Here is a 20848-nt window from a genome sequence, read left to right on the forward strand (position 1 = left end):
AGGAAAGTACCCAGCGAATTTCATTGAGATCCATCGACCTCGAAAAATCGCCGGAGTTGGCCTTTAAAATCAGGGGGGGCTCGGGGGGGGGGGGGGCGGCCCCCCCTCCATTTTTTAAAGAGCACCCCCCCCCCCTCTCGGCAGTCCGACGGTGGCACTGCGGCAGCCATTCGACAAGTGCTGGAGTTGAATGTTTTGGCAGTAGTGCTTTGTGCGGGGAAATTATACTCTGCAATTTTCCGAATAATGATTTAATCGCGAAAGTTTGGTTGACGGGATGTCAGCAAAACGGACGAAAACAGGTATCGTCGTACTGCTGAATGCAATTCATTGAGACACTGAACACCACGGGCAACGCCTCCTGAAACCACGGGTCACCACCCTGTTCGACAGAGCGTCTTGGCACAGCAAACTGTTTCACGAGGCACCTGAGTGTGAAGCTACCTGCTCGTGAATCAGTAATGGTTCACCTTGGTCTGTTTAGTTTGCCACTCAATTTTCATTCTTTTAGTTGTGCATCACAAGTCTGTAATTGCAAAGACGCATGTATTTTGCCTACCTTATTAGGCAAGTGCTAGTGAAAATAAAATATAGCATTGTCGTGCCTGAGGTTCTGAATTCAGTGAGTCAACTAATGTTACTTACTTTGAGCTCACATATCTTTAAGCCTTTACATCCGGAGTAATTTTTGAAAAATCGTTCCCAAAATAATTTCATTTTATGCTTGATTGGACTGACACGTTGAATAAATGCCCGAAATACATTCGGAATAATATATGTATTTGTATAGCATTCATAAGCATTTGTTCAGCTCTAGAGACAGTTGGCTTCACTACACTGTGATCATTGCAAACACCTCTCTTAACGCTTAATCTATAGCATATATATAGGGTGTTTCAAGAAATGTGTCCAACCTTCTCAAAAAATCAGGAAAATGCGATATTTGCTCGGGGCTTTCAGAATTGCTTTTTCTGTAGCGGCAGGAATCTTAAGGTAGTTAAGGATTAGGACAGTAATTAAGAAAGTTACATTAATTAACTTTTTAATTAGTGGAGTTCGGTGATTGTGTCAAATGGGAGAATTGAAGTTCTTCATGCGAGGAACCCATCCGAGCGTTGAGATTTCGAAAAAGCGTCCTCTAGTAATTGTTGTGGCGTAATGAAATTCAACCAAATGCAACGGCTTTCTACAGCGAAAGCCATCGAATTCGGTTGAAATTCATTACTTCGTAATTATTACCAGAGGCCGCTTTTTCGAAATCTCACTGTTGGGATGGGTTTCTGGCACGAAGAACTTCAATTTCCCAATTTGACACAGTCACCTAACTCCACTAATTAAGACGTTAATTAATTTACCTTCCTTAATTACTGTCTCAAGTCATGTCTCTAACCATCTTAAGATGCCTAGCGCTACAGAAAAAGTCATTCACTCATTTTGGACGTCTCGGAAGAATATGGCAGTTGCGTTCTTCCATGTTACTGTTTAGGTCTCGCCATTGAATTAGGATGAATTTCATTACTTCGTAATTATTACCAGATGCCACTTTTTCGAAATCTCAAAGTTCGGTTGGGTTTCTGGCATGAAAAACTTCAATTCTTCAATTTGACACAACCACCTAACTCCACTAATTAAATAGTTAATTAATTTAACTTTTTTAATTACAGTCCCAAATAATTTCTTTAACCATCTTAAAATCCCTGCCACTACAGAAAAACCAATTCTGAAGGCAGCAATCAAATATCGCATTTTCCTGATTTTTTGAGAAGGTTGGACACATTTCTTGAAACACCCTGTATTATACAGTGGAATCTCGTTGATGCGATTCTGCATAATACGTTTTTCAGCCTAATACGTTTTTGTTTTTATTCTCGGCCGACATCCCTTGGAAATAATTAATTTCCGTGGATTTAATACGATCACATTTTTGCCCAAAATTGGATAATACGACCGCGAAAGTGGATCTTGACCGATATATCTAGATATCCTGCCTTTATTCTTCGGTATGCCAGATCGCACCGCGTTCCAACAATCCACGATCTGCGCGTTGCAGAGCCGCTGAGGCCACAGCAGCATCGGTTTATGTATCTATCTATATATATATACATATTGCCGCTTTTTGAGGGCACCCCCTCCTATGAAGGGCGACTTTAAGCACTGGAAGGCATTGACGGCCTTCCGTCACTCATATAAAATTGATGGCGAAAGCCTGTTTTTTTTTTTTTTGTAACCAAGGAAATGAAGCTGAATTGAATGGTGACAATAAAGGACTGACCACTGAACACCGTATGTCTCGTAATAGTGTAGTGCACCAGTAATGTTTAATAGGTTTCTCATTTATCATTTGCAGAAATGATAACAGACTCTACGTAAAACCTACCACTTCAACTGAGTTTCAGGCTGCTTTTAACTCTCTTAAAATAATTCAGGTAAGGATATAGGCAACTTACGAAGAAGAGTTGTTAAGTATAAAGTGTAACGCTGAGTTAAGAGCATTTCTCGACCATATTTTCAGCCATATCCGCACGAAATCCGATTGTCCAAGACCGTTGTAATTTTCGAAGGTGGGGACGAATATAAGATTACAAATTATCGTACAGTCTCTATATTGCATGTGTTATGCGAACACCTAGGTGAGTGACTGCGTGCTAAAATTTCTGATTTTGTAAGTACACTGAATTCGATGAATAGATTACAATGTGGGTTTCGCGAAGGACGACCCACCGAACTCGCTCGCATAGCTGAAAAAAGAAATAGTTGTAAAGGCATTTCACAAAAAGCGCCACGAAAATCCCTCCCTTGGCTATTCTTTCGCATAAAGCGAATTTGGCGCGCAAAATACTTAGTTGGCAGGACCGCTCCTAGATGGCGCAGCCATCTCAGAATCGGGCGAGTGCGAACTCTGGAACATCTCACGCAGCATAAACGAGAAGGCCGCATAAAACAAGCACTCTATTAGGCGTTCACAGACACCGGACAAGAATACTACGGATGGGTACAGCAAGCAACTCAGCATAAAGTTTAGTTTCTTTCTTCTGCATTTTATCCTCCCCAGACATCATGAAGGCACTACTCGGACATTTGAAACTCTTAGGCCTGTCTGATGGCTAAGTCTTGCCTTTTTTTATTAGTGGGCCCGGACTGGGATTCGTTTGTCTTCAATAAAGTTGCTCTCTCTCTCTCTCTCACATAAAATGCATAAATGTATGAATCAGAAGCAAGAAAATAAGAACAAAATATGCGGAAATGGGCACAGGCTGAGCAAATCACTAGTGGACTTAATGAGGACAGCATGGGAACTAAGTGCTGCTAAGTGCTGTGACAAACTTAGAAAAGTTGCAGGTATTGGTTAGAGTAGTGTGGCGTAAGGTTGGGGCAATTGAGGAAACTGCGTAAAGGCCCTCTTCCTGCATAGAAACTATAAAAGGGGTGATTATAAAAAGAAAGAAAGTTGGCACGTAATCACCAAAAAAGGAAGGAAACTATTTAGTACATATGTTGTCAGAACGGCGTAAATAGCAGCTGAAGAAACGTCGTTCAACGACAGGTCAGATATGCAGTATAGCTGTAGTAGACAGGCAGCATTAAAGGAAGTCAACTATAGGAATTTGCCGCTCAGCAAAAAATGAAATTAAAGTACCAGCGTTTTGCGATAGTTCAAACGGTAGTGCGCTACTGTTGGAACTTGGAAGCGAGACTAAGAAAATATGGTCCCATATAATGGCGCTTTTTTTTTTTGCCCTTGGGGATCATTCCGGCATCCTAAAAGCGAATCTTCAAAGCAGCGTCAGAAAGTACAGCTCAGTGGCGATGGAAGGTCGTGCTTGCATTCGTCATTTAAGTTCGCCAGTCAAATAACCAATCAAATATTCAATCGATCGTACGAATAGGCACACTCTCACGAGCAGGGCGTCTATTGCCCAGTCAGGCTTAGCAAAATGCATACATTTTGAATATTCAAGTATAAACGATCGCGTGCGCTATATAAAGCGTACAAATGCGTTCGCAAAAGTTGTTCCCCGACGCAGCGTTGAAAGGCTCCGCGGCAGCGTTGTCGGCTAAGATAAGCAGTGAATGTATGCGCATAGCAAAACGCCTTCGACATCTGCAAGGAAGGCAGATCTAGGAATACGTACTGCTCCGTGCCTCGCTTGCGTGCAAGTGTGGCAGCGCATGGGGCAAATGAAAACTGAGTCACGAAGCGAGTGCGCTTCTCTCTCACAAGCATTCCATGGACGCAGGTGACCGTAAACGCGACGACGCCCGCTCCTGTCATTCACAGAGAGAGCCGACTTTCAAGATGCCCGCATTCCTTGCGCACACGCTCTCCCATTTATAAAGTAGAGCCGCCTGATAACCCCGAGAATGCAAAATAAATCCTTTTTATTTTGTCCACAGTAAGTAAACACTAACCGGGTGCCCTCATGCAAGGCGTCAGACAGGCACAATGAAAGAAATCGTTAAGGTGAAGGCTCGAAGAGTGCCTTACGTATGTTCATGTCATAGCAATGACCGCGGTGGATGAGTTACAACAAATATTAAAAAAAATACATAGGATGTATACTGCATGAAACTAAGACATGCGTAAGAGAGACTAGCGATGTTTCTTTCTTTTTTTCTAATTTAAAAATGTAGGAACTGTGCGGAAATAGAGATGGAACTCGATGAAACGAGAACCTTCCACCGGTGGGAGCCGAGCAGACATTTTATGCATTTCACTCGCGCAATGCTTAACCAGTCGAACGAAGGCGCCGGCTGTCGTCCATCTTCCATTTTCTTGCGTGCTTGCGTATTGAATCTATTCCAGTGTGTTAGCCAGCGCCAATCTCGGCCGTGGCAACGATGAGTCATTCATGGTGACATGGAACCGGAGACGTGTCACGTATAACGTTAACTTAGCAACTGGCAACTGTCCAATAAGCCCTCAACTTCTTTCTTTCTTTCTTTCTTTCTTTCTTTCTTTCTTTCTTTCTTTCTTTCTTTCTTTCTTTCTTTTTTATTTCTTTCTTTCTTTCTCTTTTTTTTTTCGAGAGCGGAATTTAATTTTGCGGTGATGATTTTGTGAAGGGCACACGAATAACTACAGCAGGGGCGTAGCCAAGGGGGGGGGGGTTCAAACACCCCCCCCCCCCCCGAAATTTTTCAGGTTTGCTTGCGTATATATACACGCACACATACAAACGCACGCACAAACATGAAGTATGGTTGAACCCCCCCCCCCCCCGAAAAAAATTTCTGGCTGCGCCCCTGAACTACAGGAAAACTAGCTCACCATACCATGCTTTTCAAGCTGCGCAAGGGTTACCCTGCGCAATTGCAGCTGTTTCTGCTGGACTGTAGAATTGACGACGTTAGACGAGAAAAGTTTGTCTCCTTTGGCAGTCTGGCTGGTGAGCTTCTTGTCGATGACAAGGCAAAAAAAAAAGAAAAAAAAAGAAAGAGGATAGAGAAGTAGAGGGAGAGATGATAATAACCCTAGTGGTCCCCTAGCGACTTTCGCTTCTTTCTTTCTTTCTTTCTTTTTTACTGTGACATTTATTTGGAAAAGCGCGAGGCGCTGCGAGAAAGGCGTGCCGTGGTGGTGGCCCTCATTTGGATAATCCCGGATGGTTTAGATAAAATAGGTTATCGTTTCAGCGCATTGACCTTTCGCAGATAAGAAACTATGGTTATTATATGCCATGGGCGCGCCAGTTCAGCCGGTGGGTGGTCCCCGGGATTAGGCGGCTCGAAAAACGCTCAATGGCTGCGGTGACCTCGATCGCCACTTCTGAAACTGTGGTACCACTATTGTTCAAAGGGGGACCTTTATAAAATCGCCGCATAACTACATTCCTCATTTATCCAGTTTTATCAAAGTAGAATTAAAAACAAGTGACAGGGTTAATGTCGAATCATACTTTGGACCACAAGCGCTGCACTTATTCATTGAAAATACCTGCAAACAGGGTTTCACATTCAATAAAGCACGATGTGGCACCCTGATTTCTTGCATGCGGAACCAGTATACTTCCTTTGCATTTGTCACAGACTTTGACTATACGTTGTTCTTCAACGCGCACCTAAATCTAAGCATACGGATATTCTTACATTGCAGTCCCATCGAAATGCAGCCGCCGTGGCCAGGAATGGCACCCCCATCATCGAGCTCGGCAGCGCTATATACATTACGTGCAAAGCTACGACGGCGGGCATAAAGGTTGACTCTAAATAGATGCAACCCTATTTCTGCAGGACTCCGCGTGTGTGAGGGCGACAGAAAAAAAAAAAAAAACCTGCTGATGGGGTTCCTGAGAACCAAACAACTGCATTAAGAAAGTTAGCTATATTTTGTGGTTAAGGTATGTCCTTGCCTGGTAATGTCATTATCGAAGACAGCTGGCCAATGGGAAGCTGCAGCGCTTACGAATAAGATTCTTAGTGAATTCGGTGCCACGGTACGTAAATCGTACGCTATAACAATTCGTAAGAAAAGGCGCTCATACAACTTAGATGGCGAGCGCATCATAGGCGAAGGCGATCGGTCAATATTCATGTCAACGTTTATGTAAGAGGTTTGTGTGAACGTCCATGTTCACACAAACCTCTTACGCTAAAGTTTTTCGTAAGAGCAAGCAGCTCTGGTCTTCTGACCGGGCCAGAGAACAAACGCCGCGCATGCATGTGTGACTATCAGCACTTACTCGAGGTTCTCTATCCAGTCACAATAATTTGGCAGCCGACCAAGAACAAGCAGTTGCCACGATCCTCCTCCTGCGGTCGTAATTACCGCCTGGGCATCGCAGTTAATTAGGTGTTTACTGGATAGATGGCTCCAAAAGGCTACATGGGCTTGATGAAACGGATCATCACACGACAACTGCGATGATTAGGAAGCAACTGCTAACAGCGGGCTTACCTTCGCGACTCCCAATGCCTTGGCCCTGTCCTGGGGCAATGGGAGAGAGATGGCGTCCAGGGCTTCCTGGGTAACGGTCAGAGCCTGCTGCCGGAAGCAGTCAGTCAAGTAGCTTCCCCACTCACGGCCGTCGCTGCAAAACAGCATGCTCACGTCGGCCGCCATGCCCAGGCGCAACAGGGGGCCAGGCGAGTCCGCGGGCCCTGCAGCAGCGATGCGCACACATGTAGCTGCAGCCCATCATCACGTGATGTCCTCCCAGCCGACAGAAAGAAACTTCCGACTAGACTTGTTTCTAGAGCCCCACTACACGGTGGACGGTCCGTGGTGAATCTGTGGCCACCTTCTGTTTCCTGACGTTGCAGCTATGGTAAAAAAAAAAAAAAAAACGTAAGGGAATAAAATAATTCAAAATTATTCGCGGCCCTCGGAGCGTAAGTGTGTGTTCCTGACGCAAAACTGGATCAGCAAATTGGTAGTAAGAACAGCGTGACTGCGGGACGGCAACAGGGGGCAGAGAAGTCCACAGGACAAGCAGCACACTCGTATAAGCCGACGTGCAGCATAAGATAACATCGCATGCAACCTATGGCGCCCTATTACGCAAAATATTAGAGATTATTTTATTTAGTCCATTGTTGTTTAAACGCCCAATATCAGAATGTCATACTTCGTAGCTGAATTTCCGCAGCCTGGTTTCCTCAAGACTACAATATATATATATATATATATATATATATATATATATATATATATATATATATATATATATATATATATATATATATATAATATTAATGAGAACTAACAGACAATAACGCCAAGGAAATTACAGGGGGCGTTATCTGTAGTATTTAGAATATAAATGTGAAGAAAGTAAAGTGGACGAAAAGATGACTTGCCGCCGGCAGGGACCGAACCTGCGACCTTCGAATACCGCGTCCGATGCTCTACCACTGAGCTACGGCGGCGGTCATCTTCCCGTCCACTTTATGGGGTATATATGTGCATTTAAACCTTGGAGTGTTAGTCAGCGCCAATCGCAGCCATGGCGGCGAGTGTGGAACACTCTTTTTTTTTACCTGTTGGCGTCACGTAGCACGTGATCTTTTTACGAGTTGGCAGCTGACCAATAATCCCTCGCATACTACCTGAAGGCATTAAGTCTGCCAGGACGAGACCCTCGCTATGAATGAAGGAAAGCAGATGATTTTTCAAGGGCTCGTTTATCTTTGTTAGACACAATATTAATGAGAACTAACAGACAATAGCGCCAAGGAAATTACAGGGGGTGTTATCTGTAGTATTTAGAATATAAATGTGAAGAAAGTAAAGTGGACGAAAAGATGACTTGCCGCCAGCAGGGACAAGCGGCAAGTCAGCGGCAAGTCATCTTTTCGTCCACTTTACTTTCTTCACATTTATATTCTAAATACTACAGATAACACCCCCTGTAATTTCCTTGGCGTTATTGTCTGTTAGTTCTCATTAATATTGTGTCTAACAAAGATAAACGAGCCCTTGAAAAATCATGTGCTTTCCAATATATATATATATATATATATATATATATATATATATATTTTTTCAGGTTGTTAGCGATACTATATTAAACTGTCTCAAAAGGAGCGCTGCCATAGCAGGAAAAGAATAAAACCAAAAAGAGCATGTCGACCATTTATGTAAGCGTTATTCGAGAGCATCAATATTGATGTAACTTAAAGCATTTATTCAAATATTGTTCTTAGTAGGTTATATGGTGGTAATTATTTTTAAGCATCACCTTGTCACGCTTTAATGTGGCGCGGACGTCGGCAACAAACGATGTGTGAAGTAGCAACATTGCAAGAATACTATCGTTAGTAATCCGCGTCTTGTTCATGTCACTGCAACTCTGCTGAGCGCTGCGAATGATATAACGCTGAGTAGCATATTCGCATTCAGCAAACAGTGCCGAATGTTCTCTGAGGTTAATTGAGCGGCAACTGTCCCCACGCCCTCCTCCTCCTCCCCCCCCCCCCCCCCAAAAAAAAGAACGCTCAGAATGTTGCTCTCTCCCTGCTGAATTCACGCCCACTGTGCCGTGCGCTGAATTTTCTTCCTTGTCATTACGCTAACCCACTTGCAGCGTTCCTTTAAAACGAAGACAACATACAAGGGATACTTATGATTTATAGACTATGAACTGCTACACAGAAGCCTTCGTTCCACAGCTTCCGTGTCGGGCATATCTGTTTACTAACGCTACGCCATTAGTGAGGAAATGTCTCCTTCTCTATACGCAAAAAAAAAAAAAAGCGCGCGTTCACAAGCTGGGAAACAAACACGTACCGTGTGCGACCATGTTGCTGTGGCGCAGAGTGAGTGAGGTTAGCGGTATATCGACGTAATGCGTCACGACCGCATCTTAGCGTGCACAGACGAAATGAAAGCCGGAGCTGAAAGTAACGCAGTTCCCAACGACGCCACTCGCGGTTTCCGGTGCCTGGAGCGGGGCTCTTGGCACGGGATGTGATTGCGTCAGGGAACCCCAAGCATTGCGCCGCTGGTGGGACACAGTTGGCACGATTCACAGCAGATTTCCTGCTCCCGGCCAGTGACCGCCAGCGAGGGATGCCGCGAACATCACCACAGTTACGGTACTCACGGTACACGCATATTGAGAAGGCTCGCGGTCCGGAAAGACACCGCATTGCCTGCCAAGGCTGCACAGTGCTTGCAGAAATCTAATAGACTTTGTTACCTAGTACCATCGAAGGTGAATTCTGAACCACAAACGAAGGCGTCGATTCAGAGAAGATGACCCAAGTGTTCGTAAGATTTATTTTCCGACGATCATTTAGGGGAGACTTCTGCTGCAAAACACTCGACGACCAGGGGCGTAGCCAAGGGGGGGGGGGGGGGGGTTGGGGGGGTTCAAACCCCCCCCCCCCCGAAATTTTTCAATTTTGCTTGCATATATATACATGCACACATACAAACACATGCACGAACATACATAATGTATGGTTGAACCCCCCCCCCCCCCCGAAAAAAATTTCTGGCTACGCCCCTGTCGACGACGAAGGAACGCGCGCTCGCACGCACGTGCGCAGACACACACACACACACACGAACATGTGAGTGTGTGCGAGCTCGGAAATGTTCTCGAGATAAATATATCGAGGACATTTCCGAGTGCCGTTCAGCACTTCCACCAGATGCAAAGGACGTATGGGTGTCAATCCACTGTTTTTTAAATAGCCCTAGAGGGGGCAACTGTTAATCAAGAAATTACGGATGGGCGCGCCTGTAAGAATGACGATGTCTGTATGCTCGCAGCATTTCCAGCCCGATGATTAATTTATGCAAGGTGAAAGAACCGGCACTAGTTCGCGTTGTGTTTTTAGGGCAAAGTTCTATAGTGCAGCATACCGCCTGACGTCGGCGTGAGTCGTATCAGTTGGCTGCCTGCATACCGTATCACGTAAAAGGGCAAGTTAAGGTATTCATTACTTGTAGCAGTACACCAGCGTGCCGTACACGTGTTTGTGTTTCTGGGATATTCCCGTTGTGCTTGAACATTTAGCGTCGCTGAACTCGACATCACTGAAATAATCACGGAAACGCGCTGAGACTGTATACATGAGGCTCCATTTGCAAGGTCGACGGTTGCGGACTTAGGCCACCGGCATCCATTGTCTTCTTTTGCGCAGCAGACCCCTTAGACAGTACAAGACTTCCACAAAGCATCGCAATTTATTATCACAGCGAAGTAAACTCGTTATAGAGGATGAGGTGAGCATCGACGCGGAGTTGGCGGAGTCCCGAGTGTCTCGGCCACATTTGCTCGACTGCGATGCCCCCTTTACACAGGCCATGAAAATCGCATATAAGTCGTATCCACGCTGTCCGGTATAGTACAGCGAATCGAGCGACTGTCGGTCCTTGTCTCTATTAGAATGAATAATTAATTCCGCGTTGAGCTCTTGGCTCAAAGTACGATTATCGTGAAAGGCTGCCTGCCTGGAATTCTCGCAATCAAATGAGCAAGTCTTGACAGCGCTCGACTGCAATGATTGTCCACAAGATATTTCATATTGCATCGGGGTCGGCCGTAGGAGCGTAATTCTTATCAACATAAAAGCCTTAAACCGAACATTATGCTAACTCAGCGGTCAGCCTACCGGCGCCCTCAGGATCACATTTAATTTACACTTTAATCAGTTATTCCACAATGGTGTATTCCATGAAGTGCGGCCGCGCTGCTTATGGTATGTATCACGACGGAAATATGAGAGGGTGAATACTTCATTCAAGTTTTGGTATATTACTGCGCTTCACGCATGTATGGCTTCACCATTATTACAGCACGTGCTCTGATGCTTACCGATACCGTAATTGAGTTTCAACGGGGTCGTTTTCAGTTTGGGCCATCCGTGTGTAGAGGACTGCGCACCACTGCTTCCAGAGAGCCCGAAAAGGCCCGCAAATCTAGGCGTAGAACGCTTGAAAAGGGCGAGGACGAAGAGCGAGGGCACAACACGAGCGTTCACGTTGTGGCCTCCTTCTTCGTTCTTTCGAATTTCAAGCGCTCTTACATCTGTTGCTATGCTATACCAACAAGGTCGAGCGTCCGCCCATGGACAACTTCGGTCGAGGCTGACGCTCTTGTGCCGCGTTCTCAGAAGACACAACACAGCCCCAGGGGCGTTCAACCGCCTCCACGCTGCGCCAAGAGTCAAAACACGCCGAAGTTGAGCTCCCTAGAAAGAAGGTAACGCACCTGAATGTTGCTGTCGGACCCGCAGACCGCGGCTGCGCATAACGCCTTGCAACTTTCGACGGCGGGAGTCCAACGGGCACCACGGCCTAGCTTCCGCGCACGACTGCCGAAGAGCGCAAGGCTTCGTATTGGATTCTATAGCGCTTCTCCCATTTCGCGTTTCCCCGGTGAGTCTCGGTAGCCAGATGTCGCACACTGATACGATGTAACCAAAGGATCCCGGTCCTCCCGTTTCAACGCGAACCGACACGGTCGGTCGACGCCAACCGACGTTTCGGCACGAGCCTGTCGAACAAGTGGAAGGTTGTTCGACGCGCCCACCGCAAATTCACTAAGTTATTTCGGCGAGAAGAGGTCATTCACCAGGTTGCGAGTCGGCGGCCAACCTGGGGAAAAGTGAAAATATTTGGAACATTTTTGATGAAACAGCGCGTAACTAAACGAAGGACATCAATAAAATCGGCCAACTTACCGCCTTGCTTCAATATTTCTAAGTAGCTTCTCTTACAAAATGCCAGTAGGTGTTCGAGTAAAGCTATTCGTCTCTCTCCGAGGGTGCATGAAAGCGTGCTCCTAGTGTGTTAATCAATAACGAAAAGCGCGGCTAGCCAGAATCAAATATCTCCGCAGCTACCAGCGCTTTTAAGGGAAGGTTAGCTGCGGAGGCAGCCGAAGGGAGCCGCAAGAGGTCCACGAATACTCTTCGAACCTCCTTTCCCAGGGACGCAACGTGTTCGCACAAGGCAGCCGAAGTCAAGGTCCTTGGCCGTGCTGGTGCGCACTGCTCACATAAGGCCCAAAAATAGAGCACGCCCCGCCAACATCTGTGCCGTATACGTGACAGTCTTCGTTAGAAATGAGAAAAAGGCTAGGCATTTTCGGCAGTGACGGCGCCGCAGACCGCAAGCTTTTGAATGCTCATCGCGAGAAGTCAATCATATGTGATTATCGTGCAAAAAAATGGAGTAAGGTGCTACGAAAAGGGAGATGGACTAGCCTTACTCCAGAGCTATCTCTTAGACAACTTGTGCAGGCATGTAAACGTAAAAGTTACGTTCGCTCGTTTCTATTTTCTTTCTCGTTCACGGCTGGCCGCTCTCGGCCCAGAACACTGGCCCAGCCCGAATTTGAATTCACTGTAAAAAAGAAATAGAAATAAAAACTGCTGTTAGACAAAGATGTATTGGAACGGACACCACAAAACTTTTTCAGACAAAAAAATAAAGAAAGGAGACCTTTATAATTAACCCTGGAAAAAAGGAATTTTTCTCGAGGCTGCGGAAAAATTAATGGCCCTTAGAGGGCACATATAAAAACTTGCCGTTGTTACTTTTTTTTTCGTTTCTTTAATATCCTAAATTAACATCTGTGCGCAACTTAATTGCCTACGTAGGCGTACACAGACCCATTTTATAAGTATGAGAGAAGCACCCGGCGCCAAGATATTTCGGTGAAAATAAAAATATAAAGGTCAAAAAAAGAAAAAAAAAGGACACTGAAGGCATGTCACTAAAATTGCCTTACCGTTCCTTTCGCTTCAATTTCCTCCCCCCACCCCCCCCCCTTTTTTTTTCTGTTGCACAAGTGTATACAGTGATAACGTCGGAAGCGGTCGTTACGTAATCCCGTATGCGAGTGGCTGAGTCCAACTTATCTCCTACCGTAAGAGAAGGTTTCGGCAGCAACGGAATTAACCTTTACAGCTTAACCCTTTTTGTTTAAAGAGGCCATGACACCCAATTTTCGATTATAATCTGTGTTAACTGGTTAATCCGTGTGCGTTCACAAATAAGCTGGCAAAATTTTAGCTCATTTGCTCCAGCACTTAATTTATAACTGAATATTTTTATAAACACGCGAGCGGCCTGAGAGTCGGGCAACAATAGCGCACTCGGGAGCTATCACGTAAGAAGCTGCTTGCTATGCGAGCGTCTGCATTCCGGCGAACGATTTTGTTCCGTTGTCAGCTGCGCGTAAAATCGGGCTATATTGGCGGTCTTCAGCTTGGCATCGAAATTGAATAAATTGCAGCGGCTGAAACCTTGGTCGAAGGCGACGGTTCCACACCACGCGGCACATGACGTCACACACGCAATGCCAAAATGGCGGTCTTCGCCATCGGGCGGGGCGTATAGCCGGCGACTTCTAGAGCTTATTTTGAGCTAAAATATTGTCTGACAGTCCATTTTTCATATATGTATAGAAACAACAAACCTTCTACTTCTATTTTTCGCTGAAAACCGCAAATTGTTAGGTGACCGTGTCATGCAGGGGCGTATCCAATGGGGGGGGGGGGGGTCAAACCCCCCCTCGAAAATTTTCAATTTTGCTTGCGTATATATACACGCACACATACAAACGCACGAACATACATAAAGTATGGGTGAACCCCCCCCTCCCCCCCAAAAAAAATTTCTGGCTACGCCCCTTGTGTCATGGCCCCTTTAATATTTAACGCAACAGAAAACCCGCGACGGAATAACGTTTGCAATAAGTTGCGATTTAACGCAATGTCTCAAGGTTCCGCTACTAACGCTCTTGTTAGCAACAGTGCTCTAACGTTGCAGCTGACGTCACGAGAAGCGCCACGTTACAATGTGTTTGCTTATTTCAAATTACTCTTGCGTTCCTCTTTCTTTTTTTTTTCTTTTTGAGACACAACCAACTGAACTACCTCCTGCCGAGAAAATTGAGGCTCAAGGATATATCCAAGACAACCACGGCACTGACATGATCAAAATGCTTCGGAATCGCGCGGTAACGTTTCAACAGCAATAAGGGAGGGAGAAGAGAAGGACAGGGATATTAACCAGAGAAAATCGCCTGTTTGCTACCCTTTACTTGGGAAAAGGCGAAAGAATCAAAGACGTAAAGAAGAGTCTGTGCCGAGTCATGACCATATCACCGTCTAAGTATGACACACCGATAAAATATATTAATAGCCTGACAGCCGCCAGCTGCAAGGACGAGTTAGTGTTTTTTTTTTTTTTTTAACGTGTGGAACAACAGTAATGCCCATGTGTATTTCGGATAATCGAGGTTAAGAGGTGCCCGTGAGGTCATGCTGTATTGCAACCATTAGTGCAGGCTCAAGCTCGCTTTCATATAGTCAGTATAACTAAGATTGAGCCGACCGAATACACACGTACACACCGTGGGCAAGTGTGCACCGCGGTAAAAACAAAAGCTACGATAAGCATATCGCCTAACTGTTGATTTGGGTAAACTAGTAGGAGGCGCGCAACCTTATGATGCCAAGCGCCTACACAAACCTACATAAAATATAAAAGAATATATATAGTCACATTACTGAAGTAGGCACGGAGATAAAGTTAGGCATAGAGATTGTCAAACGATCGGAGATGAGATTCGCGGTATTTTACGACCATTTGCAGTAAACACAGTAATAATTAGTCGCTAAACGTGAAACAAATTCAAGGTCGCAAAACTGAAATGCAGTACTTTGCAGCGCGGCTTTTGGCGCACAGTCAGAGCCATGTATATATATGAGGGTCCGTGCCTTCGCCGTACGTCATTGGATCCACGACTGGCGTCAGAAGGGGACAGAAGACGAGATGCGACGTTTCAAGGTGAACAGTGGGCTGTCGATTTTCCAGGAAAAACTGTGTAGCATATAGCTCTTTACATGTAGGGCACGGGTTCGCCCATAATAAGGTATGCCTATTCATTGGGCTGTTTAAAGCTATTTGTTAGCGTTTCGTTAGCGAAGGTGATCAGCCGATATCAGACGTTACTTTATTTGTAAGTACAGCTCTTCAGCTTTTATTTATCGTGACGATTACTCCGTGACTCAAGTTTTCAGAACTTTTGAATAACTTCCAGAGCAATATACACGTATGTTTTTTTCTTACTGCCTTCCCAAATATATTTTATGCTTTGGCCATTCACAAGCCAAGCGAATTCTTGCTATGGCGAAAGCCTATTGGCGCCTAATGCTGCCGTAAGTATTTTACTGCACCAACCAAAATACTACCATGCGGCCCGAGGTGAAGGAAGAACACTGCGGTACTCGCAATTCCGCACGCATTGGAAAGCACTTACGCGCGTCGCCCCGCAATGAGGGTCACCTCTCCGTCAACGTGAAGCTTCTGTGTGCAGTAAGACGAACATAACAAAGCGCAAACACACGCCAAATATAATAAATGTTTTTTTTTTTTAACAGAAAGCGCACTTTATAATAAAGGTTAGCTGAGTGTGATCGCGGGTGATACGGGCGAGGCTCCGACTTTCGTACCGAAGCTTCTGAGTGGTGTGTCGCGGCCTGCAGTTTTTTCGCGACTTTTGCTTTGTCTATCTAAAACTATAATTCTCCTTTAATTCGCTAAGCTACTGTTTTCATTCTATCGGTATAAAGCACATTCATTTCATTCTCACCACATACGAATTACATATGTCCGCGATTTATTGTTCGTTCATTAGAAAAGGTAACGTAAATACCTGAAGACATTTGAATCCCTGACATAATTGTATCGTTATGCAGCACTGTCGCCCCGTTAGTGTGGATACGGGTTTCGTGCGGTGCGTGGAAGTGTACGAGGCTGCTGTTTTCACATCGTCATTCTGTGTTCCGTATCCGCAGAAAACTTTTCGTTTTCTATGGTGAGGTCTTGTTCGGTGCCACAATGCCGTACATACGAACAGAGCCAGGGATAAGCTTCCATTTCTATCCCACCGACGCGAAACGTCGTTGAGTGTGCTCGTTAGGCTTCGTAACGGCAAGGCGCCTTCCAAGTACGCGATGAGTTGCAGCAAGCACTTCGACCACGGTGCATTCAATTGAGCGTTCGCGGACGAGAAAGGATGGTGAGCAGTGAGCGAAAACTCCGGAAATGTCTGTATTTGTGCTTGTTCCTGCTGTGCACTACAAGCGTGAAGACGGTTGCAGTAAGCGAACGCTTGGGGAAACTTCGTCAGGGGTGCCGGTCATGATTCCCCTGTGCTTTGATTGCCATACACTTCCGCAAGAAAATTAATCGAGAATCAATCGAGAAAGAAGAAGAAAATTAATTCACGGAACTTATTTTTTGTCCTTCATATACCGTCTGCGCTGCGAATGCAGTGTTAGTTCACGCTCAGCTGCGAGTTTGTTTAAGGTGTCCCCGAGACCTATTGTAGTTTAGCATGTTGCGTTGTGTTTACAGAGCTCAGAGAAGAGTTGTCAGTGCCCCGCAGGGTAAATACGAGCACCAAAACGTGGCATGTGTGTATGCATGATCTGGTGCATAGTACAGAGTATCGTTTTGTGGGCACTGACTCGCCACGTAAGATGAAAATGCGCGAGCGAGTTTATCGCTACTGCTGATCTTGATATATATTCTCGCTCGCTTTCTCTCCATTTAAGGGCTCTCGCGGAAGAGAGTGAGGCCCGACGCACTTCCGACACTGAACTTGGGCAGTGAAGTCAATGTACATTCGGTGGGGCAGCATGGTAGTTCAATTATGGGTATAGGTCCATATTTCTGTTTCACAGTGTACATTGTGTTCTGTCCCCATGATTGGGGCAAGTCAGTTGTTGATAGAAGGGTTAATTGCCTTAATTTGTTGATGTGCAACAGCACAGCAACACAGTGCCTGCACTTGTGAGATCGGCTGAAAGGAAAAGCAAAATATTGTTCAGTCTACATTTAATATTTGCTAGGTGTCACTGATTCTTAAAAAAAAAAAAAGACCCACAGGGTCCCTTATGCATTCGACTAAGACGACTAGAAGCGAAAGCAATCTTCTTTTTTTCTTAAGTCAACGTATTGATCCTCCCCCCACCCCGTGAAAGCTTTCTGCACCTCACCTGGTTTAGCACTGCCTCCGCGATGGGCCCGCCGATCACGGATGCAGTGCAAAGCGGCAATATCGTGATGGTGACTTCGTATGACGTCACGTCATGTGATGTTATAGTGACGTCACGAAAATCGGCGTTGTGTCACGTCATGATGACGTCACCTGACTGCAAGTTTTCTGCAGCTCACCTGGTTTAGCACTGACTCCGTGATCGGTCGCCGATCACGGAAGCAGTGCAAAGCGCGGCGTTGTCATATAATGGCGTCACTATGACGTCACAAAATCTGACCATCTGTGACGTCATCACGTGATTATGTTTTTTTGCTTCACTCGTGTTGACGCCACCGACGGTCACTTTTCGACTTTGATGAGGCATCTAGGGCTTTCGTCTTAATAATGTGAAGTAGGGGGTTAGCAGAGCGCAAATCGGAAAGTCAGCTTAGCATGATGTAAACAAATCGCGATTCGTGCCGCGACCAACTACATCCTAACTTGAGGATTATACGGGCACTTTTGATTGCGATCAGGGCCGATACGGATAGGATTTCTCGATATAGATCAACAATAGTCGCTGCTGCGAGGTCCAAAGTTATCCGGATCGAGTTTGGCACAGACGTCGACCAGACAGAGATGCGTAGACCGCGAACGTCGGGATTCCGATTGGGCCTGATCACTATTAAGAGTGACCGTGTAGCAGATCGAACCAGATGCGCATCGGCCCTGATCGGGATAATGGTGGCCGCGTGAAACTGGCACTACTTTCCCTGCAGAGAGAGAAGAAATAGTAGAGAAGGAAAGGCAGGGAGGTTAACCAGTATAGGACAACCGGTTTGCTACCCTGCACATGGGGACAGGGTGGGGGAGATTTAAAGATGAAGAGGAAAGAGAGAGAGAGAGAGAAAGATAAAAAGATAGCACGACACAGCACACATAGAATCAGTCGGTCACTCTTGCGTGGTAGCATAGCACACATAGAAACAGTCGGTCACTCTTGCGTGGTAGTTGGTCACTTCTGCGTGGTACGCGACATTTCTGTCACAGGCGCTTGGCCAAGTTCGTCGCTCTCAAAAACCTCAGCAGTGCCTTCGTCGCCTTCAGTTGTGATGTCTTCTGTTGACAACCTGCAAGTATTGTTTGAACAGACATTGGTCTACTATCAAGGCGCGCTAGAACGGACGCCAATGACTGTCTCTGAGCATTATATACCGGACAGTCGCACAGGACGTGGTGTAGCGTTTCCTCGCCGCGACAGGCATCGCAGAGAGCGTTGTCGGCCATTCCAATTCGAAAGGAATAGGATTTCGTAAATGCCACCCCTAGCCACAAGCGATAAAGCAGTGTGGCCTCTCTTCGGCGGAGTCCAGTTGGCATACAGATATGCATCAAAGAGGACAGGTGGCGTTGACGATTAGTCCGGTTGGTTTGGCTGCTTGGTGGGCACCATAGAGCGAGCGTGATCTCCTGTGCAAGGCTTCGAAGACTGCTGGCAGCGTCAGACCTTGGCATATGCAGTTCAATTCTGCTGTTTTCGCATCGCCGGCCAACTTCAGGTAGACTCGATGTGGATCCTTTGTAAGCCCAGACGATTGCAGCACGAATACGATAATGTGCATTGGACCCTCAGAGCAGTAAGTGGACGCGACGGCATTACATTCAATAATGTGGCCCACTGCAACGACCTCGTCGCCTTCAACGAAACACCTGACACCGTCCCCAACATGCTTAAGAATGGTGCTCAAAAGCAAGGGCATTGGAAACGAAAAGAGAACACATATAAGCCTCACAACACATTAAAAGGCGACAAGCGTCTTTTGCGTGGTCGCTTCAAGCAAATGCTTTTCGCATCGATGCATTTATGAAATACAGCGATTCACGTTACGAATTTCCATTACAAAAAGCAAAGAATAAGATTTCGACAGGTTACTCGCCGTCGACCAAACCGCCGTCGTCAACTTCCATCGTAAGTTTGCGAAGTACAAACACCGCATAGAATGCTGCTGAAGCAGCCACGGCATGACCGGCATCCACACTTCGGGGTTTCGTCCGTTCGCTGCTAGGCGCTGACTCTGTTCGATCTCGTGGCCAATATATCCGGGAACTTAAACTCATCTCAGCTAGAGGACCGCATTCACAAAATTTCGCCTCCCGCAAGGGCCGGGGCCGTAAAGAATATTGGACGAAGATTAGGGGGGGGGGGGGTGATTTCGACAAAATCTCCGCTAACGCTGCCATTTGAAAGGGCGCCTTTCCCATATCTCATATATGGGTGATTTGTTAAGGGGATTTGACGTCACGATTCGAGAAACATCTGAATACTGATCGCCAAAGTGTCTGAAATCTGGACGAAGATTCTGAAACATTGAGTTCCTGTTGCACGGTTATGTTTCAACGCATGGTGACCGCATTGGGTGCCTCACGAATAAAAAAATGTTTGAGACCAGTCACGTCTGGGTAGCTCATGAACATACTTATTAAGAAGAAAAATATATGTATATATAGGACGAAAACAGTCATGCGGCAGCCGCGGGCCGCTAGCGACAGGTCCGGAGGTCGCATGCGGCCCGCGGGCCATTAGTTTGAGACCCCTGCTATACGTAAACAACGCTGTAGCAGTTATTGGTCCCTTCAACGTGTCACTTACGCGGAACTTTTGCCTCGCGTATTGATTTTATTTTTTGTTTTGTTAGAAATCCCCGGGGTCAGTAACGCCAGTGTGGCGCCTGAATTCCTCGAACGCGTGCCAAATCGTTGCTATCAATCTTTAACGCGGCCAGACGTTTAATGCGGGCCAGCTGGAACGACACGGCTTCGTGGCGCAGTATGTGTTTTCCTCTCGTCGAGCGGGACTCCTCCGCTTATCACGAAAACTCTAGGCGGCGGTGAAAAAGTACTGCAAACCAATGGCGAAGCGCGTGTCAGTTTGCGTGGTAAGCCTTGTGCAGAGAACGAAAACCTACAGAATGACCGCTCTGGTCAAAAGACTGGGCTAGCTGGGCCACGCCGTGTCGGCCATTACTTCCCCCTTCACTCTGCGCTTCTCGGTTTTCGACAAGGGAAGAACATGGCTTCCTGTTGTTGCTTTTCTCGGAATGCTGCAGCGCCCTTCTCTCCCCTATTATTCTGCCTTTTAGGTTTCGACGGGCGCGGGTTGCGACCGCTGCAAGCCGGGATGACCGACCTGCGCGACACGATACCACGTGACCGGCACCTCCGATTTCCGTGACGTGGGGCGAAATCCTCTCCAACCAGTTCGGCACGCCAGAAGCCGCGCTCCATTGGGTGTACCTTTCGTATCCGCTGTACATTTATGGTAGTATGATTTGTTAATTTTCGCGCGTTTCAGGGCCCACGAATGCAGGGTCGGCAGCTGTTCGGTAGAATAAGGGGGGGGG

General features: G+C 46.2%; 1 protein-coding gene and 1 non-coding gene across 4 annotated transcripts in view; both read right to left on the reverse strand.

Moving 5' to 3' along the window:
• LOC119402794 (uncharacterized) overlaps positions 1-20848 on the reverse strand; it is a 116002-nt gene that overhangs the window by 37529 nt on the left and 57625 nt on the right. For all 3 annotated transcript variants that reach the window (XM_037669896.2, XM_037669882.2, XM_037669864.2), the window contains exon 2: positions 6896-7098. In XM_037669896.2, the coding sequence (XP_037525824.1) occupies positions 6896-7060 (165 nt within the window). In that variant the 5' untranslated portion in view covers positions 7061-7098. The remainder of the gene's footprint in view (positions 1-6895; positions 7099-20848) is intronic.
• Trnap-cgg (transfer RNA proline (anticodon CGG)) lies at positions 7795-7866 on the reverse strand. Its single transcript has one exon. It is a non-coding gene; the product is annotated as a tRNA-Pro (tRNA).

Source organism: Rhipicephalus sanguineus, chromosome 1 (genome assembly GCF_013339695.2).
Source record: "Rhipicephalus sanguineus isolate Rsan-2018 chromosome 1, BIME_Rsan_1.4, whole genome shotgun sequence".
NCBI classification, from domain to species: Eukaryota; Metazoa; Arthropoda; class Arachnida; order Ixodida; family Ixodidae; genus Rhipicephalus; species Rhipicephalus sanguineus.